At 44.9% G+C, this 26,317-nt stretch overlaps 1 protein-coding gene across 4 annotated transcripts in view; it reads right to left on the bottom strand.

Annotated features, from left to right (window-relative positions):
- Positions 1-217: 217 nt before the first annotated feature.
- LOC125551313 (rho GTPase-activating protein 7) overlaps positions 218-26,317 on the bottom strand; it is a 34,528-nt gene continuing 8,428 nt past the window's right edge. The window contains exons 4-22 of one of the 4 annotated variants that reach the window (XM_048714496.2): positions 10,263-10,333; positions 10,097-10,175; positions 9,835-9,979; positions 9,630-9,749; positions 9,429-9,506; positions 9,174-9,229; positions 8,997-9,066; positions 7,203-7,290; positions 6,610-6,853; positions 6,078-6,305; positions 5,573-5,893; positions 5,373-5,422; positions 4,489-4,549; positions 4,329-4,412; positions 3,513-3,626; positions 3,271-3,440; positions 2,885-2,951; positions 714-905; positions 218-635 (exon numbers count right to left, since the gene is read on the bottom strand). In XM_048714496.2, the coding sequence (XP_048570453.1) occupies positions 447-635; positions 714-905; positions 2,885-2,951; positions 3,271-3,440; positions 3,513-3,626; positions 4,329-4,412; positions 4,489-4,549; positions 5,373-5,422; positions 5,573-5,893; positions 6,078-6,305; positions 6,610-6,853; positions 7,203-7,290; positions 8,997-9,066; positions 9,174-9,229; positions 9,429-9,506; positions 9,630-9,749; positions 9,835-9,979; positions 10,097-10,175; positions 10,263-10,333 (2,427 nt within the window). In that variant the 3' untranslated portion in view covers positions 218-446. Of the gene's footprint in view, positions 636-713; positions 906-2,884; positions 2,952-3,270; positions 3,441-3,512; positions 3,627-4,328; positions 4,413-4,488; positions 4,550-5,372; positions 5,423-5,572; positions 5,894-6,077; positions 6,306-6,609; positions 6,854-7,202; positions 7,291-8,996; positions 9,067-9,173; positions 9,230-9,428; positions 9,507-9,629; positions 9,750-9,798; positions 9,980-10,096; positions 10,334-26,317 lie in introns of all 4 variants that reach the window. The other 3 variants (XM_048714493.2, XR_007302417.2, XM_048714495.2) reach the window with 3 other exon arrangements.

Below are 26,317 nucleotides of genomic sequence, written 5' to 3' on the forward strand. Positions count from 1 at the left end.
ATTCTTGAATAAGTCAATTCAAGAACAGTTGGATGCCAACAGCAGTAGTACATACAAAGATACAAGCAACATAAATAAGACTACGGGTACTGAAATTGCATGCAAGCGCGCTTCTGATTTTAACCTCTAGCCCCCCCTCTGTAATATAGGTATGAGTAACATGGTCATAGAAATTATAAGGAGAAAACAATTCCATTCCCTATGAGCAGCCACACCAAACAAAAACATATACGTATATACCACATCTCTGAAAAACTTGTTTCAAATACACCCCTTGACACATTGCATAAATGAGGCTACAACAGCACACTCAAGGCTCAAATAGCTACCTAATGTAACAACAAAACGTTGAGCCCGTATTAGAGAAGGAAAATGAATTTACACTACCACCAAATGATGAAGACGGAGGAAGAATCTCTCTACCCAGGATATACAATGAGCATATCCTACCTTGGACTGTTCCAAGGAGAAGGCGGCTTGTACTGAAAACCCTGAGAAGCAGATCCATGCCCTAAATCAAGACTATGGAGTTGTTCCATCAGCTGCGACCTCCGTTCTTTAAAGAAATCTAGCCTAGTTGTTAGTTCTACCAAAGTGGAAGATGCCACCATTGGCTGCCTCCCATATCCAACACCCTGTCATAACAACAGATATGAATCATCTTACTTCAGTTGGTATATTTAACAATAATCAAGCGTTGTGATTTCCCTAACCTCGGCTAACTTGGGAACATTGATTACCACAGAAGTGCTCTCTGATGACATGCTTGTTGATGCCTCCATGCCTCTTGAATCACTTGAAGATGCGTCTAGGGAAAGCTTGCGGGTTAGTGGCCTTGAAGAACCATAAGGTAGCACATGCTGTTTGATGTTCCTCCATTGAGATGCATCCACCGAGCTGCTCTCCTGCCAAAAATAATACAGTATGAGTACATGTAGTGTCAGCTCTACATCAGGTTAGCACAAAATATATTCATTTTCCTTCAGTCATGAATTTCGACGTCGATGCTCAAAATGTCATCATGTAAAACAGGAATAACTAACATTAGAAAACAGAGAGAACAGTATAGGAGTCAGCTAAAGCATAAACACACTGAAAGTAAACTATTGAAACTGCCTCACTACCGACCAGACCTAAGATGTAGCACCCTCTACATTCTCTGAATGCCTTCAAATATTTCTAGAGTTTCTAACACTAAGGCCTCGTTTGGCACGAGAGGTTTGGAGGGGTTCTGAGAGGATTTTCCACGCGCGGCCCGCAATCCCCTAGAATCCTCTTTGGTCCATTTGGTACACAGGGTTGCCGTGGCCCAGTCCACCCAATCCCCTTCGATTCTGCCCAAACCACGCGGTTTAGACGGCACGAGGAGACCCTCGAGGAACTGAAGACACGCGGGCGCCGCCGACCCAATCGACAGCTGCGAACCCTGGTCTTCCCTCCCCAATCGGCAGCCACTCCCGAGGACGCGACGGCGGCCGGCGGCGGAGAGGCGGCCACAGGCGGGCGGCGTGAGCCGGTTCAGCTCTAGTAGACGCCAGTCCAGACAGTGCGGAGCTCGACGCCGACCTTCCACACGGGACCTCTACCACTCCAGCCAGGTACGGGACCTCTCGGCCACTCTTCGTATCACGCACTCCCCGCTCCGGCGGTGCTCCCCACCCACCCTAGCATGAGCCACCATCTCTCTCTCTCTCTCTGACCTCTCCACTTTGTTCGAGCAGGCTACAAAGTGGAAGCTGTGGCGGAGGTTGCAGAGGTGGAAGAGGAAACAGAAGATGTTGTTCACCGAGGTGCCCACGGCAAGCTGTTCATCGAGGTGCCCAAGTAGATCACCCTCTCCGTCCTCTCCAAAGTAACAATTTGCTGCATCCCCTTCTTCTTTGTGCTACCTGTCAAGATTTAGAGCATGCTGCTGCTATGGGGGAATCAAGAGCAGTTTGTACAAGAACACACCCGTGTGCTCTAAGCTTCTGCATATGTGAGAACACACCAATTATTGGCTAATTAATTAATTGTATGCTCTATTGGGTTCCAGTTTTGCCTACTGCGGATGTGGCGGTTTGTACAAGTTCAGTTTGGTGCATTAGAACGGCACTCTCATATTTTGCTTTATGTGCCAACTGCTATGTCAACACCATGTTAGCTACATTATAAAGATTGGATTTTTAAATGTTCAACACCATGTTATGTCAATATGACAAACCCTGCCAACCAAACAGACATTTTGAACAAAGAGGATTGTAGATGGAGGAGTTTTGGGGATTCAAGGGGTTTTGAGGGGATTGGGTGAAAGGAAGGGATTCACCCAATCCCCTGAAATCCCCCCCTCCACAAACCTCCCCAATCCCATTGTATCAAACGAGGCCTAAAGAGTATATAGGAAGGGGATTGCCCAATACTTCAATGTGCCACCAGTTTCTGTAACCTTGATCCAGACCAACAGTTGGCCCACTTCTGCCAGCATACTGCAGACTTGTGGGAGTTAAGACTAAAATAGTACTGGCATGCAAGAAGTTCAACTGGTCCTCGAGAAACTTCTAGATAGTGCACAATTTACTGGTATTCCTAGTGATGGAATCTAGAACCATTATACAGATCTTAGAGAATGCCATCAAAACTGATGAACCTCAAAAATTCTATGCTGCAAAAGCAAGCCCATGTTTGCAGATTTCCTTTTTCTTACCAGCTGATCCCCTAAATAACCAGACATGACAAGCAGTACTGTTCATTTCCAAAACTAATACTTTATCTATAGAGCACACTGACACTGCTTTCAGTCATGCATGTGGAAATGTAGGTTGTTGAAACTGGAATTGAACATTAAATGGGTTTCGGTATTATCAATGAGACCGTAAGTGTATGGGTGGGGGGATTCTAATCAAACCTCATTTCTGTGCTTCTCTTGATTGCAAAAGGCAAGGTTCATGTCAAATCCTGGTTGAACAAAGTTTCTGGTACGAATAAAATAGTGTCATAATATGATAAGTAAATTAGCAGAGCACAATATATCCAATTTATGTCTAGAAATATTGATATAATGCCCTCGATCAATTATTATTAAAGTCTATGAAGAAACCATGTTAAACAACTGCAGCATAATTCAGCATAACTGAATAAGATTTCACTTTGATGAAATAGAACAATTAACAAACAACCAGTGGGCTTCAAATCACAAAAAATCAAAAAGGTGTCACAACCACATCCAGCAACATCAATGGTGACAAAAAAGAAAGGAAGAAAGAAAGAATACAATACAACCGATATGCTTACTGCTGTGAAAAATGGCCAGGATTACAGTGATAACGATCATTTGCATCAAGAGATGGGCCATATTGTTGTTGGCGTTGTTGATTGAGTAGGAGGTGAAGTTCAGCCACCTTCTGTTTTAACCTCACAACGTCAGCTTCAGCGAGAGCAATCTCCTCAAGCTCAGCCCTTGTCTTGAGAAAAATAAGGAGGAAAATGAGACTCCATACAATGAGTCCAACAAGTAGAGCAATGGTTGAAGGTACCTTTGAGTCCATAGCACGTGGACTTGAAAACTGTCCAGAAGACATGCTCAACCCAACCTCCAGTGCAGATCTAAGATCTCTCTCAGCTTGTAGCTGCTCTTGCAATCTGGACACCTGTAGATATAAACAGTTGTGAAATCTATCATCAGAAAATTCAACCACCATCTTGTGTATGGAACATGTTCAACAATAACTGCATAAAAAACAGAAAGCAGAAAGTAACATTTTGGCCCCTAAACGTTTGGACTGTTTAATCTACACAGTTACCCTGAAATTTGTGTGGGGCTACAGGCACTATATTATTTTGGTTCCTCGATTTTAGAAGTGCTTCTGGCTAAATCCTTCCATCAATAAATTTACCAAGCTTGTCTAGCCTCCGAGTAACTGACAATTTGTCTGTAGAGAGAAGTCCCAAATGCAAGAGACACCTGGTTAGTCAATTACCGCAAATCTTGGCTAGGGCTAGTGTATCTAAAGTCAGAGCCAAGTAAAATGTCATCGTGCTATCTTTACGGAATCTAAACATTGATGATGACTAACTATGTAGAAAGCACACAAACTTCCACCAAAAAAAACTGAAAGAAGGAAAAAAAGTTCTAAACCGAACGAATGGGACATTAGGTTTAAAATATTCTTTCATTTAGCATTCTTCGTGCAGGTAAACGACTCAATTGTCATATGAAACAAAGTAGCAACCAATGAAGTTTAAGATAAACTGAAACCCAGCAATTGACAACAGAGATGGCTCTTTCCCTAACATAGAATATATGATGCGGTTACCGAGCAAAATTAACAAGGCAAGGGAATGCAGCATACATCCTGTTCCAGGACCAAACGGCGTTCACGTAGTGCTTGCTTTCTTCTTTCTAAACTCGCCTGTAAAACTGCATTACCCCGAGCCTGAGAGACACTTTCCATTAGATTACTGGAAGACGATAAATAAAAGTGAACCAGTTAGTGTGAAGTTTTCCCCTACCTCTTTGGCAATTCTGTTCTGCAAATCATTCTTCGCAATTTCAAGCCTTTGAATCGCAAGCCTGAAAGGTTTGTTTTCATAGAAAAATTGACCTTGATAAATTGCACATGCATCAGCAGCAAAATAGTCAGGAAGCTAACAGAAGTGTTAAAACTATACACTTTCTAATTTGTAACATTCGTTGTCAAACAACAAATATTCAATGCAACAACATTATTAACTAAGGCAGAAACTACAGATATGCATATAGCTAAAGTTTTAGGGGTTGGGGCCACATTTGAAACTTAATTGAAAATACAGGCAACTTCATCTACATTTACATTTCAAAACTATTTTCATCACTATTTATATCCACTGCTTTCATCTACATTTCCATTTCAAAACTATTTCCATCACTATTTACATCCACTGCTTTCATAACCTTTTCACAAAAAGTTAAATTTAAACAGGTTGGCCCAGATTTTCTTTCGGTAATATTAAAATCTGATGTCAGATTGTCAGATTTTTAACCATGGCAAATCATGGTAATTATAGTTGTCGCAATGATGACAATTTCCTTTAGCAAGCATGGCAACTCCTGCCCCGGTAAATGTAAGTGCTTTCTGGCTAATATAGATAGCCGCCTAAAAAGCACAGAGGAAAAATCAAAATGGAAAAAACTTCAAATTGGGAGGGCGATCCTCCCCACCCTACGGAGTTGTACAAAGTCAGCAACCGTTTTGGGGCGCAAGCATAGGCAACATAGGACTGATGACGGAATCTCCCTTAACGGAAGAAATAGAAGCTCGAGAAGGAATACCACTAAAAATCTAGTTCGCTCTCAAATAAAAATCTAGTTCACTCTGTAAAAACATAAGACTGCTGTTTAGTGGAAAAGAGCATACTCTTCTTCACCAGATGAGTCGACTGATTCTGAATGCTGACTCTTTCTTGCCTGCATAAATGATGCATAAAAATCAGAATGCTGAATGATGATATGAAGGGAACCATAATTCAACACGCCAGAGAAGTTGGCACAACAATGCATTATTCCTACTCAGCTGCCCCACAAAGGGAAGAAAATATAAATAGATTTATTGCTTACACTATTACGCCCCCAAAAGTTACTGCGCTTCACATGTGAGTGAGATCCATTAGTTTTGTTCGAGTGTCTGTCTGCAGAATATTCCGAACTGTTACTAGGTAAAGTAATTCCAGGATCCAAAGAAGAAAGGATCTCTCCCATAGACAATGGAGTTTCATGACCGGATGTTGGGTTGGAAGGATTCTTTTCACTCAGAGGCATTTCCATATTTTTTGAAACATTTTCAGATGAATGAATTTTTGGAACTTTGCTTAAATCTGTCTCTTCTTCCAGTCCTTTATCATCAACAGAGCAATCAGCATCTGAATCATCAGCATGAACCTGGTGTTCAATCAGAAGCAGTATAATAAGAATCAAAGCAACGGCATCATTGCAGTTACAACACTGATCCTAAAATCAAATCAGGCATGCATATATATGTGCATGCGTGTCTAGCAATAATCACAGTATAACCCTAGAAATAAGCACAAATTATACGCTTATAAAGCAGGGAGCATAACAAAACCTTGTAATCATATAGGTCGCTCCCAGCATACCCACTGCTCTCACTCAATTTTCCACTAAGTATACGCTCTGCACCATTGTCATCGTCCATTTCTTGATCTACATCATTTTCTGCATCATGAAATCCATTATCTTTTGTGTCCATATTTACATCATCAGTTGATACTTCACTGCCACTGTCTTCAATCTGAGACCCAGGTGATGGGGAAGATCTGACAAGACGGTCATCCTGCAAAGAAATTAAATATGAGCATCCAATTGGCTGAACATACGAGTTATTTCTATGTGTATAATTGTAAATGAAACAGAACGTCCAAGAGACAGAAAGAGGCAAAGTGTTCCAGCGGCTGCCTCACATATAGTCATGGCCACAATGCATGTAGAAATAACTCATATGGGCAGTAACTTTTCAATATAATCAACAGATTATATGCAAAAAAGAAATAATGCCTAGAGGGTAGAACAACTATCATGAAGGAAATGAAGCCACCTAAAGATTTGGACAAAAAAATTGAAGTATCAGAGAATCTTACATCAAATATAATCTCATATTCCTCCAAGAGAGTTGCAACAATGCCCTGACCGCTGTTTGCAGCATTTGCAGCAGCAAGAAGCTGGGCAGAATCATCACCATCCATATCAAATACGTCATCCATCTCACACTCCCCAGCCAAAAGCGGACGCAACAAGAGAGGGGCCATACAGGCAGCAACTGCTGATGCGGTCATCCGATTCTCCATGGTATGAGAAGCAACAATATACATCATTTTCAAGATTCTGCAAACAAGAATCTCCATAAGGAAAGTTTTCTTTTGTCATGGGAAGTGTTAGTTTAAGTAATCAAATGTCAAACAACACACTGGTAAAAACCATTGAGATATTGTTAGTCCAAACTAAAATGGTGATCTAACATTAGAAGAAATAAAAACTGTACAGTTAGAGGGCAATTAAAATAGTCCACATTAGTAGTTCTTATTTAATGTGCAAGTATCATATGCAAGTTAATGAGAACATGCTCACGTTGATCGGCAGCAAGCATGATTTCACACATAATAAATAATAAATCATTCATTGCATTTACCATAAACTGGCAGAATAGAAGCTATGAGGAGAACGTGAGTCTAACCTCTGTAACAAGCGCCGATTAGGCTCAGGAAATGTCTCAGATATAGCTGAACGCATAGCATTTATCCGAGCTTCCTTGGTCTCCAAGCCTATGAAAGTAAAACAGAATATATAGACAATTAACCAATGAACACAGCAAATTGTTTTGAGTTATGCAAACCTATATATATAAGGGGAGCCTTGGCGCAGCGGTAAAGCTGTTGCCTTGTGACGGTCACGGGTTCGAGTCCTGGAAACAGCCTCTTGCAGAAATGTAGGAAAAGACTGCATACAAAAGACCCAAAGTGGTTGGACCCTTCCCCGGACCCTGTGCGCCCAGCTGCCCTGTGTGTGTGTGAGAGGGGGGGGGGGGGGGGGGTAAAGTAATCAGCTACTCCCTCCATTCCTAAATATAAGTCTTTTTAGAGATTCCAATAAGGGAGTACATATGGAGCAAAATGAGTGAATCTACACTCAAATATGTCTATATACACCCGTATGTAGTTTGTATTGAATCTCTATAAAGACTTAATTTAGAAACGGAGGGAGTATTTGTTTAAACTGGGGCTATATTAGATAATCAAATTACACACATGGCAATATGATGCTACTATAGACAGACCAAGGCCATACTAGGGAACATGCTAGGCAGCAGATAGAAGCCCACACTATCTTGGAGCAACATGATTCTCAATTTTTTGGGCACCAGTTTTACATCATCTGTTACGGCAGATTTTTTTTGGTGCCCAAAAACCTTCTGTCTCCTGCCCTAAAATCATTTCCGGGCACCAACTTTTACATCATCTTGTTGGAGATGCACTTAGGCGATATACGCTGCCATGGCTGCCGTTTCGGTAGTGCACGTATAGGTGACTGATTCTCCAGGATTAGCTAACCCACTCCCTCACTTTCCCCTCTTTCTCTTGGCTAGTTAGGGATTCTGTTAGCTGATCTGTGAGTTGTTGTATAAATTATCCCGTTGTAAAGGAATACAAGTGCACCGCATACAAAACTCTATCAAATCTTACAGCTCTATATATAAGGCATGGCATATTATCACTTTCAGTGAAGCAATAAATAAACAAGATTTTCTGGTTTCTCCCTCTCACTTCTCCAGTAGGCTCCAGAGCCCCTCCACAATGGCAACAAAAAGCCCTACCAGTGGATAGATGAAGGCGAGGGTATACTCAGAGCCGTAACAAGGCCTGGCCATAACAACTGCACGATTCACATGGGAACTCTCCTCACTTCCTCTTCATTCACAGGCTTTATCAAATGTAAAGGACAGAACCAAAATTGGAGGTAAGCATGTGCTTCTGTATGAATGGGTGCACACAAAGGATTTAGTTTTGTATCCTATGCAATCTGCACTACTTGTAAAATTGTACCTTGACAGTGTTCCTATATCATGTGGAACAATAAACATATGGGAGTGGATGTGGCACATATGCTTGTATTTTATGTACTTTGCATACACTGTTCCAAGATAAAGGATACCCGCACAAGAAATTCCATTCCAAAGCACGGATGGTTAAATTTCACATACTAAGGAGATTTATTTAACATCAAATGTGTACTCCCAGATCAACAAATCAAATCAAATAGATAAAGACAGCATTGTCATGTTGCTGGCAGCAGAGGGGATGGTGCTAAGCACATATGTCAATGAATTATCACTACTAATTTTAACTTCAAGGCGGGGGGTGGTTATTTCAAACTGTAGAAAAAATTGTGATATTCAATGCCAACATTTCGTACACGACATTCCACAAAACAGTGCACGAACATTTAAGAATAAACTTAACAGAAAACTTACGAAAAGCTTCCAATAAAACTGTACAACAAGAAGCAGGCACTGGCGAAGATGGTAGCTCACGAAGAACATGCTGACGAGATGTTTCCACGAGTGCAGTTAGTAAAAGGAAAAAAAATCCATGCTTTTGGGAGCATCATAATTATTCTAATAACTAGAATGACTAAATGAGTGAGATACCTTCACACAGTCACCAATAATATGTGCATCCTCGCCTGGTGCAAACTCGGTTCTTCCTGGTATGAAATGGAAACAGTCACAAAATTTGGATTGTACACTCTTGATTGGCAGAAGGAAATCAAGACACGAGAGATGCCAATACCACCATGTAACTGGAGTAGATTAGTATTCCCTCCGTCCCAGCTTGCAAAAACGTCTTATATTGTGGGACGGAGGGAGTAGTCCAAAGTTAGATTAAGATATATTGACATAAACCTTGTTCATATTCACATAGCCTCCTATCAACCTCCTCCACATCGGCAGCCTGGCGCAAAATTCCTTCCACCCTTATCCCTGTAACAACAGATTTATGTCACAAACGGAATGAGATGTTATAAAGATAACTTCATTAGCAACATCTACAGTTTCCAGGTTCTAGAATTGGTTCTTATTAGTTAGCATAACTTGTGTGCCCACCATGTTTCTCAAGATAACGCAGAGCTTTTTCTAGAAAAGAAGGGCGGCCATCAATATCTTCGAGCGCAAGCAGAATTGGCCTGCCAACAACTAGTGACTTGACTGGCCTTTTCTCTCGCCCTGCAAACAATTGGGCACCGTATGATTGAACTGGAAAAAGGGTCTAAACCTCTGGAGATATATGCAGCAGCACAATGGGACCAACAATTTGGAGCCGTTGTTTCATATGCATCACAAGTGTCATTGCGAAATATCCCATTGTGCCCCATCACAAGAGCTGCATTTGGAGCCTGTGCAAGAGCTTCTTCTAATGCTGCTTTCCACTCAAATAAATCTTCAGAAGTTTCTGCCTGTATGAAGCAAAAGCATAATTCAAAATATAGATGGAACATGATGATGCATTATTTTTATACTATTAGCACTCATTTTTTCTTACAACAGCTAATGATTAAGTTGGTAGGTCGTACCTTAAGGGTGAAGGCACGACCATCACGACCATCTGGGAAAAGGACAGTCAACAATTTTTTGTCTTCTCTGACTACCACACTGCACAAGAAAATATACTTTGATATAGTATTAATGCCCCGCACAACATCCATAAAAGAAAAGGTGTTAATAGAATGAGATAAATACCTGCCAGAATTGTTTAAATCAATCCCACCAAGAGTAGCACTCACTTCACCACTTCTCTGGGGCAAGGTATTCTGCAACACCACAAAAGGAACCTGTCAAGTGAGAAGAAAAGGTGTGCGCACAACAACAAAGTGTGTGCACAGAAGGCCTAAATTCAACTGCTGAGATACAGAGAGCAGAATAGCCATCAAAAATGAAACTCCCCATTTGGTATACCACTATGGAAAGAACAAATTGCTTGACACAGCTACGGACCATGCATTATCATTCACCAGTAATCGCATTTATTATCATGCAACTTATGTACAGAACCACTGAATCCAAAATAACCTGAGAGAAATCCTATATTCAACCTAAGGATGTCGTCATATTGAGTAACCAATCTGACATCAGCACCTAGACATTGAATATTCATGCATGACAACAGTTCAGTATGCATGCAGAAGATGCAACGAATACTGGAACCAAATGGACCAATCAAATTAATTGTCCATGGGAAGAAGGAATGGAGAGGGAACTGTTAGGAAGTATTAGTATAGGTCTAGGAGTCCTTATTAGTCTATGTTTAGTTTCCTTACACCTCAAGTCATATGTAATACATATATGCCCCTTGGGCCTTCAATAGAGATAAGTTGCTTTCCTAACATGGTATTAGAGCCTAGGTTTAGGTCCCCTCCAGCGCCACAACTCACCTAACAATCACTTTTTTCGGTCTTCTTCCTTCGATCAATCGAGTCCACCAGACAATGGCTGCCTCCTTCGACCCCGGTGGAACTCAGCCCAGCCGTTCCCTGCATCAACTTGGCCCCGTTGGATCGAAAGATGCACCGCTGGGCTTCTACACGCTCGCTGTTGGGCAGCCATGGGCCGCCTCCTGGGACTCTCGACGGTTGTCCGTGTTCGTCCCTCCGAGATCGACGCCTCCATCTACCAGGTCGCAGCCCTCTGTGCGGCCGTCGGGATGCTGCCCACCCCGAAAAAGGACATGGTGCCCTTCTCCACAATGCTGTCTTCGATCTGTCGGCTGTTTCCCCAGACCAAGAGAGGTTCCCGATCCACGCTCCAAGGTCGTGGTCCAGATCTGTACACGCACAACGTCGAGATCATGGCCCTCGCAGTCGCCCTGTTCAGATCAAGCCTGCAGCTGTTGCCGTTCCGCCTCCAAGTGCGTCCCGCGCCTCTGTCTCTTAGCCATGGACGTAGGCGAGTCTATTCCCGGAGCTGCTGCTAGCGTGCTTCTGTGCGTGCTCCTCTGTCTACTTCCACTAGCTGGTGCTGTTGTTTTCAGTTTGGCCTGATTCTATGATGCGGAGCATCCTACGGTCATCGCCATGGACCTACCATCGTCTCACGAAGTGCCAAGAGGACCTATGACTCGAGATAGAGCTAAAGCTCTCGAGACAAAGGTGACTTCTCTCCTTAGTGACATTGCATATGATCCTCTCGAGATATGGCTACTACCTAAGTCCGAGATGTTGTGCATGATTAGGTACCAAGAGGACCCTCCCGAAGTCCCGAAGATGCACGTGAAGACGGACAAGCCGCCAAGTCCACGGATGAAGAGGAACGCCGAAAGAAGAAGGAGGCAGCTCCAGGATCCGGACATCCGGCCGCTGGAGACATCCACTACAGCAGCATTCCAACCGCCACGCATCTACAGGCCCCGGACATCCGGCCCCAGCCCGGTTTTCCAGCCCGGCCCGAAAATCCGGCCCCAACACCCGGATATCCGGACAAGCTCCATCCAGAGAACAGAAGAAAAGCCCCGTCAGCCCGAACATCCGGCCCCAGCCCCGGACATCCGGCTCCTCCCGAAGGCCCGAACATCCGGCCCCGTCTGTCTGCACACAGTAAAGGGCCGAGGCCCATGTACCCTTTCACCCCCTGGACTATATATACTCTTCTTCTACCTACGTTTTAGGGTTAGCAAAGTAGTAGCTCATTAAAGATAGAGCTTTGCTCATCCATTACGGATCTACTCCCCGAGAGAGACCGCGGACCCTCTTCGAAGAAGATCCCCTTGGATTCAAGACCCCCTTTTGGGTGGCCCCATCAAGACCTCCTGTGGAGAAGAACCGGTTACCGTGTATCGTCCCTTGTTGATCGTGGATCTTGTATCTCCTTTTGTGTTCATGGATCTAGCACATGTGTGATCATCCTTGTTGGTTTTAGTGTTTCCCTCGTGTTTCCCTTCGTGTTTCCCCTCGTGATTCCCCTCGTGTTCTTCGTGTTCCTCGCAGGATCCGCTCCTTTCGTGAAAGGTCGGCCATCTAGGGTTCCACCCTACATCATCTTGGTATCTAGAGCCACGTTGATCACGATTTCGGAGCCTCCCCGTTGTGTTTTCTAGCCTTGTTTTGTTGATTTTGCCCCTAATTCGAAAATTCCCCATAAAAATAGCCCCCCTATTTTTTTTGTGATTTGTTGGTGTGATGAAGTTTTGTTGGATTTGATCCGCGGATTTCATGTGTTGCAGGTAGATCTAGCTTTCCCCCACCTTTCACCCAATTTCCTTCCACAAATTCCCCCGAATTTTGCTCCGGATTTGACCTCTCCACGCGAAGTTCATCAAGTTCGTCCACGGATCCAGAGCCCGGACATTCGGCCCGACAGCCCGGACATCTGGCCACCCCGGACATCCGGCCATCAAACCCAAACATCCGCCCCCTAGCAACATCACTTCCATCCACCGCCCTGTTTTCCATCCAAATTTCGCCAAATTTTGTTCCGGTGCCCACATACACTTCCACATACCACCACCACTTCCGCATAGCACCGCCATATACCACGTACACCACCATCGCTTACCACTACCAACTCCGACAATTTTGTCTCGTTTTGTCTTGAGAATTTGAGTTGAGGTTCCGTGTCATATTGTGTTTCGGCTATTTAGGTACGGTTCGACATCAACATCACCGCCGCTCATCTTCGCCACGGACGCGTCATCGACAACGACCACTCCGCCATTTTGACACCATACCGTAAGCAAGAACGGTAACCTCATCTTTAGTATCGTCATACATCATTCTTGCCATTACATTGATAAACACCATAGCCTTACTTTTGCGTACCTTACCCTCCGAGACTAGCCATTGAGTATTGCCGGCAACGTGACTTGTACACATTAGTGATCATAATTCCCACAGCATACATATATCATTGGTGCATATCTTGGTATCATCTCTTGTGTCACAAGGTTGTCATCGCATACACAATTGCTATCTTGGTTCATGAAGCATTGCATGAGAAAAGAGCTCAAAAACAAAGAGCCAAACAAGCTTTTAAGAAAAAGAGAAAGATAAGCAAAGAGCTTTTAAGCAAGAACCATAGCATCATACAACATTAAGATTGTCATACTAGATCATCTTGGATCATACCATCGGAATATCATACATAGAGCATACTTGGAATAGAAGTCGTTGCATTTTTGTTTAGTAGGTTGTGCACAAGTCTTCGTATCCGCCTATTGTGCAATCATGCTAGCGTCTCTCTAGTGTTGTGCAACAAGAGCATTTTCGTGGATTCTACATTTTGGCTCATCCTTGGTTGCACGACCCCACTTATCTCTTTGCGTGTGTGTTTCCGTGTACCATATTTTGCTATTGGTCTACTTGTTGCATTGCAAATTTGCGAATCTTTTCTAACATTATTGAAGCTCACTAACAATTGCATCAACTTTTGTGCCACCATCCTAACCGAGCTCCACCATAAGCTTTTACTTGTGTAGGTAGTGAGAACCGACAAGAATTGGTACCAATTGTGCTATTTCCTTGTTCCACATTGAAGTGATCTTTGATCCATCTTCAACATGGGTCAAGGTACATTTGGTATAGGTTCTTCTCTTTCTCCCACTCACATATTTCGCCAAGTACTTCTACCAACCCACTCTTCATCGGGCAAGACGACGGCATGAACTCCTACGTCACAAAGAGCCACCTCTTTGGTGCACAACATGCTTTGCATCAAGAGCAACAAGCAATGAGCGAACGCATCGACAACCTCGCCACCGACTTGCGACTCTCCGAGCTACGTACAAGAAACTACTTCAACCACAAGCTTGACGACCACAAGCAAGAGAATGACGCAAGAATGGACGAGATTCGTGCTTTGTTGCTCAACCGCTCTTCTTCCACTTCGTCCCCATCAAGACGGAGCCGCTCAAGTCGACACTCCGACTACACCATCTCCGGCTCAAGTACACCGACATCAAATACTCTTCATCGTGCCGCGCGCCAAGATCATCAAGAAAACCGCAACCCTCTACACGACAACAACTCTCAAGAACAACGACATCGTCAAAACCAAGCTACCTTTGTGCAAGCACGAGAACGGCAACGACAACGCCAACACGAAGAGGAAGAGCGAGCGCAACTACACCAAGAAGCACAAGATGCCGAGGCACAACGTCAAGAGGAACAATTGCGAGAAGCTCAAGCACTTGAGGCGCAACAAGCCCTCCAAGAATCAAGTCGAGCTGTAGCCAACCGAGGCCGACAAGCTCGTGAACATCAAGAAGCGCTCCGCGAAGAAGTTCACGAACGAATATATCAAGCTCGCGTGCAACGTCAAGCTCGACAAGTTCCTCCACAAGCTCACCAAGAACATCAAGTTCAACAAGAACAAGAAGACATTGGAAATCCTCCAAGACAAGAGCGGGTTGTGAGAGACGATCCTCCTCGTCAAGGACGTCATCATCCCCGACCCGAACACAATGAAGAGCAACGCTACGGCAAGCTAAAGTTCACCGTGCCCAAGTTCAATAAAAGCAATGATCCCGAAGAGTACCTTCATGGGCATTGAAGGTCAACAAAATCTTCTGCTTGCACAACTATGAAGAAAAGAAGAAGATCGCGATTGCATCCCTTGAGTTCCAAGACTATGTCCTCATTTGATGGGAACAAGTCATTGAGCGCCGAGAGGCAAAAGGTGAACCACCCATCACTACGTGGGCGCAAATGAAGGATGTCATGAGAGCACGCTTCGTGCCTACCTACTACAATCACGACCTCTTCAAGAAACTCCAACTACTCAAGCAAGGAACCAAGAGCGTTGAAGAATATTATAAGGAAATGGAGATTGCAATGATACGAGTCAATGTCACGAAAGATGATGAGCAAACTATGGCACGTTTCTTGAATGGACTCAATCATCCCATCAAGAAGATCGCCGACTTCCAACCATACTCGAACCTCATCGAGCTAGTGCATCAAGCTACCAAAGCGGAACGTCAAGTGCAAAATGACTTCAAGTATGCCAAGTTTTCATCCAAGTCCTATGGTTTCTCCAACACCCAAGCTTCAACGACTCCAACACCTTCTAAATCAACCAAGCCTTCTATAAGCAACGTCGACAAGTCGAGTTACAAGAAAGTTTCGACAACCTCAAGTCATCCTCCTACAACGAGCAACTTCAAGCCGAGAGCTTCATCATCATCTACCCCAACCGATGAGACCGTCAAGACAAGTTCCTTCAAATGCTTCACATGCGGAGGCCGAGGCCGCAAGTCCTTTGAGTGTACCAACAAGCGAACCATGATTCTCAACGACGATGGTACATACGACTCCATGAGCGAAGGAGAAACGAAAGCACTTGAGCAAGTCGCCATGCACCGACAAGTGAACGATGAAGAGGAACACGTCTTTTGTGATGAAGATTCAAGCCCCGCTCTAGTTGTCTCCAAGGTCTTGACTCTTCAACATCAACAAGAAGACCAAAGATGCCACATCTTTCATACCAAGGCCGGCATCAATGGAAGGTCCATCAAGGTCATCATCGATGGAGGGAGTTGTCATAACTTAGCAAGTGAAGAACTTTGCTCCAAGCTCCAATTGCTCAAGACGAAGCACCCACACCCCTACAAAGTTCAATGGCTAAGCTACTCCGGCACTATCCAAGTCGAGCATAGGGTGCAAGTCTCCTTCAAAATCGGAGCTTACGAAGACACTTTGGAGTGTGATGTCGTTCGAATGACCGTTTGCCACCTTCTTCTCGGACGACCATGGCAATTTGATAGAGGTGTCATCCACAACGGCCAAACGAACCACTACATCTTCAAGATGAAAGGAAAGGAATACGTACTTCGCCCTATGTCTCCAAGCCAAGTGATCGCCGACAAGCAAGCCACCCATCATGGAGAGAATAGTGAGAGAGCGAACCACCAAAAAGAGAGTGAGCGCCACAAGCCCAAATTGAGTGCCTCCACGATGAGCGAAAAGAAGAACCTAGTTCTATTTGCCACCAAACGTGAGATAAGAGAAGTGTGTGAGAACCCATCTAGTGTGACACACTACATCCTTTTGTGCAAGGACGAGGCACCAAAAGCTAACACCTCTCACACTCTACCTTTAGTGTTGTCTTCTCTTCTGTAGGAATTCCAAGATGTTTTTTCCCCGTCAAGCTACCTCCGGGTCTACCTCCACTACGAGGCATCGAGCACCACATCGACCCCATCCCCGGAGCACCACTTCCAAACAAAGCTCCCTACCGAGTCAACCCCGAAGAAACCAAAGAAATACAAAGGAAAGTAAAACATCTCATAGAACATGGACATGTGCGTGGAAGTTTGAGTCCTTGTACCGTTCCGGTCATTCTTGTGCCAAAAAGAGATAGTAGCTTTCGCATGTGTTCCGATTGTAGACCTATCAATGCTATCACCGTTCGCTATAGGTACCCCATTCCACGCCTTGATGATATGCTTGATGAACTTAGCGGTGCCACTATTTTTTCCAAAATTGATCTTAAAAATGGTTACTATCAAATCCGCATACAAGAGGGTGATGAATGAAAAACCGCTTTCAAAACAATGTTTGGTTTGTATGAGTGGTTAGTCATGCCTATGGGTTTATCGGAAGCACCGGGTACTTTCATGCGTCTTATGAATTATGTGTTTCGCCCTTACATCGGTGAGTTTGTTGTGGTCTACTTCGACGATATACTTGTTTATAGCAAATCTCTCAAAGATCATGTCACCCATGTTCGAACCGTTTTGCAAACTCTTCGAAAAGAGCATCTCTATGCTAACATGGAAAAATGCCTTTTTGGCGTTGATAAACTCGTTTTCTTGGGTTTTGTTGTTTCCTCTAAGGGTGTTCATATTGATGACTCTAAGATCAATGCTATTAAAACTTAGCCACAACCAACCAACTTGCATCAAGTGCGTAGCTTCCTTGGTTTAGCCGGTTTCTATCGTAGATTTGTGAAGGACTTTAGCACCATTGCTTCACTTTTGCATGCTTTGAGCAAGAAGAATGCACCCTTTGTTTGGGGACCATTCCAAGATACCGCACTCAATGAGCTTAAGAATTTGCTTACTCATGCTCCCGTGCTTGCATTACCCAACTTTGACAAACCCTTTAAGATTCATTGTGATGCTAGTGGTAATGGCATAGGTGTGTTAACACAAGAGAAGCGCCCCATAGCTTATTTTAATGAGAAACTTTCCGGAGCGCAACTCAATTACCCCATTTATGACAAAGAGTTATATGCTTTAGTGCGAGTTTTGCATGAATGGGGACATTATCTTCGCCCTCATGAATTTATCATTCATACTGATCATGAAACGCTTAAATACCTTAAGGGTCAAACTACGTTGAACAAGCGTCATGCTAAATGGAGTGAATTCATTGAGTCTTTTCCTTATGTCATCAAGTACATTAAAGGTAAGGAAAACGTTGTGGTGAACGCTCTTTCCCGCATATGCATGCTTGTTACTCAACTTCAGTTGGATGTCATTGGCTTTGAGCACATAAAAGACTTGTACACGCATGATCCTATTTTTGCTATTCCTTATGTCAAGTGTTCGACGCATACCTCTTGGGATCGTTATTACATCAAAGATGGATATCTTATGAGAGCTAACAAACTTTGCATCCCCAAGTCTTCTCTTCGTTTGTTGCTTTTGCAGGAATCTCATGAAGGAGGACTAATGGGACATTTTGGACGCGACAAGACATTCGCTACGCTCTCCAAGAACTATTATTGGCCCAAGATGTTCCGCGACGTCAACCGCTTTACCAACCGATGCTCTACATGTCGCAAAGCTAAGTCTAAAGCTCAATCCCATGGCCTTTATATGCTTCTCCCAATTCCATATCAACCATGGGAAGATATTAGCACGGATTTTGTACTTGGCTTGCCTAGAACTAGAAATGGAAATGATTCGATATTTATTGTTGTGGATCGATTCTCCAAGATGGCACATTTTATTCCTTGCAACAAGATCGATGATGCTTCACATGTGGCCAATCTCTTTTGTAGGGAAATCTTACGACTACATGGAGTGCCAAAGACCATAGTCTCGGACCGCGACGTCAAGTTCTTGAGTTACTTTTGGAAGACCCTATGCGCCAAGCTCGAAATCAAGCCACTCTTCTCCACGGCATACCATCCACAAACCGACGGCCAAACGAAGGTGACCAACCGCACACTCTCCGCTCTACTTCGCGTGCTAATCAAGAAGAATATCAAGGAGTGGGAGGAGTGTCTACCTATCGCCGAGTTCGCCTACAACCGCGCAAGACACTCAACTACCAACAAGTCCCCCTTCGAGGTCGTCTACGGATTCAACCCATTGTCCCCTTTGGACATTCTCCCTCTACCTCTACAAGAGTGCATCAATATGGACACAAGTACACGTGTGAACCATCTTAAGAAGGTGCATGAGGATACAAGGCTCACCATCGAGCGTCAAGTACAACGACTTGCGACCAAGCTCAACATCAACAAGCACCCCATGGTGTTCAACATTGGAGATCTTGTGTGGCTACACTTTCGCAAGGACCGCTTCCCTCACGAACGCAAGTCCAAACTTCGACCACGAGCGGATGGACCCTTCAAGGTGCTTGAACGCTACAACAACGCCTACAAAATCGACATTCCACGCGACAAGTACTCCGTGAGCGACATCTTCAACGTCAAAGATCTCTCGCCCTACCATGGTGATGAGGATTTCGATCCAAGGTCGGATCTTTCCCAAGGGAGGGGATATGATGCGGAGCATCCTACGGTCATCCCCATGGACCTACCATCATCTCACGAAGTGCCAAGAGGACCTATAACTCAAGCTAGAGCTAAAGCTATCGAGACCGAGGTGACTTCTCTCCTTAGTGATATTGCATATGATCCTCTCGAGACATGGCTACTACCTAAGTCCGAGATGGTGTGCATGAATAGGTACCAAGAGGACCCTCCTGAAGATGCACGTGAAGACGGACAAGCTGCCAAGTCCACGGATGAAGAGGAACGCCGAAAGGAGAAGAAGGCAGCTCCAGGACCCGGACATCCGGCCTCGAGCCCGGACATCCGGCCGCTGGAGACATCCCTAACGGCAGCATTCCAGCCGCCAAGCATCTACAGGCTCCGGACATCCGGCCCGGCCCGAAAATCCAGCCCCAACGCCTGGATATCCGGACAAGCTCCATCCAAAGGACAGAAGAAAAGCCCCGTCAGCCCGGACATCCGGCCCCGTCTGTCTGCGCACAGTAAAGGGCCGAGGCCCATGTACCCTTTCGCCCCCCTGGACTATATATACTCTCCTCCTACCTACGTTTTAGGGTTAGCAAAGTAGTAGCTCATTAGAGATAGAGCTTTGCTCGTCCATTAAGGATCTACTCCCCAAGAGAGACCGCGGCCCCTCTTCGGAGAAGATCCCCTTGGATTCAAGACCCCCTTTTGGGTGGCCCCATCAAGACCTCCTTTGGAGAAGAACCGATTACCGTGTATCGTCCCTTGTTGATCGTGGATCTTGTATCTCCTTTTGTGTTCATGGATCTAGCACATGTGTGATCATCCTTGTTGGTTTTAGTGTTTCCCTCATGTTTCCCCTCGTGATTCCCCTCGTGTTCTTCGTGTTCCTCGCAGGATCCGCTCCTTTCGTGAAAGATCGGCCATCTAGGGTTTCACCCTACATCATTCTGTGTACGCGTACATCTGACCATGATTTGTTTGGTTACGTGGGCACACTTGGGCTGTTGCTACTCTGCTGCTTTTGGCTTTCAATGTTCTTCCGCTGCCATCATCCCTAATCTAGTGTGTGCTTTCGAGCTTCCTAGTTTTCTGTAATTTTCGTTGTATCCACCAAATCCGTTGATATTTCGTGTTTCTCATGCCATGCGAGTCCACAATAGCTTTGTCCGTCAGCCTTTTTTCTGGTCATTGTCCTCTCAATAGGATTTCTGTGGCCACTCTTTGCATTGTTGATCTAAGCCCATTCTCTTGCTGGCGTGCTTCTTTCGCCGTCGGTTTTCATGGGCCATGATTCTTTAAGCAATGCTTCATTCTCTTGATGTGCCATCTTCTCTTGATACTTCTCTTATATCTTCTATTGATGTGGTGTCTTCCGCTGATGTGACATCTCTTCTTTATCCCCTTTGGCGACTCGACAGGTTTTGAGGACTCTTCATGCTACAACGACACTCAAGACGCGGATTTGGATTATCATTTTTATTTCTAGTATTACACTTCTTCAAATATAATGCTATTGCATACGCTTTGCATTTGAGGGGGGTGTTAGGAAGTATTAGTATAGGTATAGGAGTCCTTATTAGTCTATGTTTAGTTTCCTTCCACCTCAAGTCATATGTAATATATATATATGCCCCTTGGGCCTTCAATAAAGATAAGTTGCTTTCCTAACAGGAACATATCCAAGAGTCCAAGTAGGGCGCGTTTTAACCTACTGTCAACATGAAGAGTCATGTCATATCTATTATCTAGTAATTTTGTTGTATGTGACCCATGTTCCAGTGTGGCCCAAGCCCATTCTCTGACCTAGAAGAGGAACCAGACGTTGTCTGGTCACGAGCGCTGCTTCACACCAGATCGAGCAGCTACCTGGGTACGTCTCTCGCGTTCCACATGGTATCAGGGCACGGGGCGTGAGACGGCGGGATCCGGCGAGGAGGCGGTGAATCTGGACGAGCAGCCCGCGAGGAGGCGGAGCTGCGTGCAAGCTCGTGCCGCGACTGTGCAAGAAGGCAGCGCAGACGGGGGCTTGCGTCGACAGCAGGGAAGGGGACGAGCTGGTCCATCGCGGGATTCTTCTGGTCATTATGTTCTTGCTTCTTCTGCTCCCGGGGCTGGCTCTTGTGGTTGGAGAGGTAAGAGGTGGTAGAAGGGGACGAGCTGCTGGTGCTGCACTAGGGGAGGCTGCTGGTGTTGCCCAAGGGGAGGTGCGGCTCGGGTGTGGCTCAGCCATGTTGTGAGACAAAGACAACGCAGTGCTGAGCTGCGGCTGGCTGCTGAGCTCTGGATGCTTGGCAGAGGAAGCTGCTGGGTGTAGTGGCGCTGTAGGCAACGGGCTGCTGCTGAGTGTTGCGCTGCTGCTATTGTTTAAGTTTTTTTTCTGCTGCTGATTGGAGAAGAGGGGGAGGCAATCATGGGGGCTGAACTTACTGCTGCAATAGAGAAACTTGCGCAGCGCATGACTGCAAAAGCTGCCGAGGGGTTACCTCCTGCAAGTGGCGCCATTGCTGAGCGCCAAAGCCTGAGTTCATGCCCAATGGTGTCAAGTTGAATAGTGTGGGCAGCTACCTGAGCTTGTCGAGGCAGGCCTTGTTGATCTTGAAGACAAATGGCCTGACAGGAAATGTTCTTGGAACAGTTGAAGAACCGGCTGACAAGGAGAGCTCAGAATGGAAGAAGTGGAGTGTCACCAACTCCCTGGTACTGGTCTGGATGTTGAACTCCCTGATTCCAACCATTGCAGTGTGTGTTGAGGCATTGCCAAAAACTTCTGTTGTGTGGAGCATGCTGTCCACGAGGTATACCGGTAAGGGAAACCTCATGCTCATGTCTCAAATTGAAGGCAAGATCTATGTTGTTCGTCAAGGTGACAGCAGCGTGCTGGTGTATGTGAATGAGCTGCAACACCTTTGAGTAGATCTGGATCAGTGTGATCCCCTTGAGCTTCCACATGCAAAGTCCATGGAGATTGCCAGGAAGTGGGTTGAGCGCAGGCGTGTGATGCAGTTTTTAAAAGGCATAGATCACGCTTTTGAGAGTAGACATGCTGCGCTGCTACATCAGCCGACCCTTGGGTCCCTTGATGAGGCCATTGTTGCGATGTCCCAAGAAGAGGTACGGCTGCAGTGAGAAGAGGAGATGGAAATGAATCTGCTTACAGAGTGGCTGACCAGCGAGGTTTTGGGGAGTGTTATAATTGTGGTCAAACTGGGCATATCAGCCTTTTTTGCACTGGACCCAGAAGAGGCAGAGTACAATGGTGGCAGTAGCAGCCGAGGTGGTCGCAATGGGAGTCGTGGTCGCAATGGGAGTGGCGGTTCTTGGAATGCTCCTCACCGGAATGCTCCCAAAGCAAATGTAGCTGCTTCAGCTGAAGGGAAGCAGCCTGTAGGAGGGCAGGAGACTGCTACCAGCTATGCAAACTTTGTCGATACAAATGAAGGTAACATTGAACACCCATCAATAGCAGCCCATAAAATAAACTATGAATGAGTGCTGGACCTGGAGCACCACAACATGTTGCTGGAGACTTTAATGGGTTTAAATCTTATGTTCCACACTCTCTCGCACATCAGAAAAACATTCACACAGCAGATGGCACAGCCCAGCCATCACGGGTGTTGGGACAGTCAGTTGCACACCGAGCATTGAATTATCATCAATGTTGCATGTGCCAGCTTTTCCTGTGAACTTAGTGTCCTTGAGTGCTTTGGTTGACCACATTGATTGCCAAATAATTCTTGACAAGGTTGTGTTCTTGATCCAGGAGAGATCAACGGCCAGGAGTTTTGGAACTGGAACGAGGCATGGGGGGTTGTGGTACATGGACCGCAACATGACGGACCAGGAGGGAATGCACATGCTAGCTGCAGTTGCTGAGGATAAGGAGACTGGAGCCTTAATGCACCACTATAGGATGGGACATGTGTCTTCTGATAAAATGTCTCAAGTATTTCCTGATGTAATGAGTGGTGTGGACAAGAGCAAGCTGCACTGTTATGCGTGTGAGTTTGCTAAACATACCAGAACCTCATATGTGAGTAAGGGGATCAGGACCATATCGCCTTTTGTGTTAATCCACTCTGATGTATGGACATGTCCAGTGTTATCTGTCAGTGGTCAGTGGTATGAAGTACTTCGTTACGTTCATTGATTGCCATCCGCGGATGACTTGGGTATATCTTTAGAAACATAAAGACGAAGTGTTTCAGAGCTTCAAAGTTTTTTATGCACTTGATCAGGCTCAATTTAATGTGAAAATTCAAGCACTCAGATCTGACAATGGCACCGAGTATGTTAACAAGGCCATTGGTGCTTTCATGTTGGACAAGGGCATCCTGCACCAAACATCTTGTCTAGACACAACTCCTTAGAATGGGGTGGGTGGCAAAGAGGAAAAATTGCCACCTGCTAGAGGTGGCCCGGGCATTGATGTTCACCATGATTGTGGTGAAGTTATTGTGGAGTGAAGTTGTCATGATGGCCACCTTCTTGATCAATCGCACGCCATCCTGGATGACAGGTATGAAATCACCGTGTGAGTTGATTTCGCAGTAAATAGATTTCCAGTCCCCCCAGGTGACTGGTTGCACTTATTTTGTTCGTGATCATAGGCCATCAGTCAACAGATTAGATCCTCGAGACAGATTTCCAGTCCCCCCCCCCCCAAGTGTATCTTTATTGGGTATTCTTCAGGGCAAAGAGGGTACAAATGTTGGGAGTCCGTTTGAGAGGCGGACATTTGTGAGCATGGATTTCCGTGAATCGGAACCTTTTTATGGTGAGAAAATTGATCCAAGTATCTTGTTTGAAGAACTTGACCGATGTCTCCAACCAGAAATTGGTCAAGAGGGGGAGAGTAGTAGCACACAAATGCAGATGATGCAGCAGTCACCTTTAGCAACAGGCAGCTCATTAGTAACTCGTGTGGCTCCTCTGATGCCAGCATCAGCTTCCACCAATGATGTAGTTACGCCGGCTCAGACTAGTAGTGTGCCGAGGTGGATAACATAGCAAGAGGAGCAGCTAAAGGTGTGTATTCATGTAAGCATGCACAGACTCGGATTGGTAGTGTGCCAAGGTGGACAGCAGAGCAAGAGGAACAGCTAAAGGTGTATTCACGGAAGCGAGGTGACGGGGTTGCACATCAGGGGAAGCAACTATATCAGCCACTAACGGAACAAAAAGGGTAGTACTGATGTGATTTCCATCTCCTCTGACGGGGATCAGGCTGAAGAACTACTCAAGCAACAGCAGGGATACCAGAGAAACGGTATGGGTTCAATGGGCTGTTGGAAATTATGTCTCCTATGAAGCATTATCTCCAACCCACAAAGCATTTGTTGCTTCTCTTCGGTCTGTGTCAATTCCGACTGACTGGAAGAGGCAAAGGAGGACTCAAAGTGGCGGGTGGCCATGGTGGAAGAGTTGGAGGCTATGTGTACGAACAAAGACATGGTACTAACAAACCTTCCAACAAGAAAGAACGCAGCCAGCTCCAATGGAGTATACACTGAAGCAGAATGAAGAAGGAAAGGTTGAAAGGTACAAAGCAAGGCTTGTGGCAAGAGGGTACAGCCAGACATACGGCATTGACTACGATGAGACCTTTGCTTTGCTCAAGTAGCGAAGATGAACACCGTGAGGATTCAGATCTCCCGTGCATCAAATTTCGAGTGGCCTTTACGCCAACTTGATGTGAAGAATGTCTTCTTGCATGGAGACTTGCAGGAGGAGGTATACATGGAGATTCCACCTAGGTTCTTGACTTCTGAGACTGCTGGCAAGGTATGCAGGCTAAAAAAAGCCCTTTGTGGACTGAAGTAATCTCCAAGAGCTTGGTTTGACAAGTTTAGACGTGCGGTATGTGGCATGGGGCATGGACAATGCAATGTTGAGCATACATTGATTTATAGACTTTCTAAAGGGAAAATAACCATCCTTGAAATTTATGTTGATGATACATTATTACCGGTGATGATGACTTAAGAGATAGCAATGTTAAAGGGGTATATGAGTAAGGCCTTTGAAGTTAAAGATCTTGGTCGACTCAAGTACTTCCTTGGTATAGAAGTGGCCAGGTGTGGAAAAGGAATAGCTCTTTGTCAAAGAAAATATACCCTGGACCTCCTCTATGATGTTGGCATGTTGAGTTGTCGAGCTGCTTCAACCCCAATTGATCAAAACCATAGTGTGACTGCCCAATCAGGTGATCTGGTGGACACAGAGAAATATCAACGATTGGTGGAAAGATTGTTGTACTTGTGTCATACACGACCATACATTGCATCTGCAGTGGATGTTGTGAGCAGATATATGCATGAGCCTAGAAGTGAACATCTTGAGGCAGATTATAGAATCTTGAGATACCTGAAAGGTTCTCCTGGGAAAGGAATGATATACAAGAGCCATGGACACTTTGTCGTGGATGGTTATTGTGATGCTGATAGGGCTAGCCCCTCGATGACAGGAGATCAACTTCAGGCCATTGTGTTTTCATAGGACGAAATCTAGTGTTTTAGAGAAGCAAGAAATAACGAGTTGTTTCCAAATCAACTGTAGATGCTGAATACATATCCATGTCTCAGGGATTGAGTGAGTAATGGATAAGGACCCATATTTTTCCACTACGACATGCATATCGTGTTATTGCTCGTCGTCCTGCTTCTAGTGTCTCGCCGTGATCCAAGCAGGTTCAAGTGTTTGAAGAGCATATCTACCAAAACAAATACGATTGCCTCGGCAGGATTATCCTTTCATACTTCCTCTATGTTGCTTGCGAAATCTGATTATTTTGGAGAATTTATTAGAAGACCTGAAGATATTGCAGACTAGTTATATGAATGAATGGTGTGACAACAAGTCAGGCAATTAACAAAGCAAACAACCCAGTTCAACTTGATAGAACCAAACATATGGAGATTAACAAATTCTTCATCAAAGAAAAACTGGATGCTGGGGTTATCAAGATAGTATGTGAGCTCAGGGCAACAGATAGCAAACTGCTTGACTAAAGGGTTGGGAACAAGAGAATGCAGCTTAGCATGTGACAAGATGGGAATGATTGATTTATCACCCCTCTTGAGGGGGAGTGT

Source organism: Triticum urartu, chromosome 4A, assembly GCF_056163025.1.
Source record: "Triticum urartu cultivar PI428250 chromosome 4A, HENAU_Tu73, whole genome shotgun sequence".
NCBI lineage: Eukaryota > Viridiplantae > Streptophyta > Magnoliopsida > Poales > Poaceae > Triticum > Triticum urartu.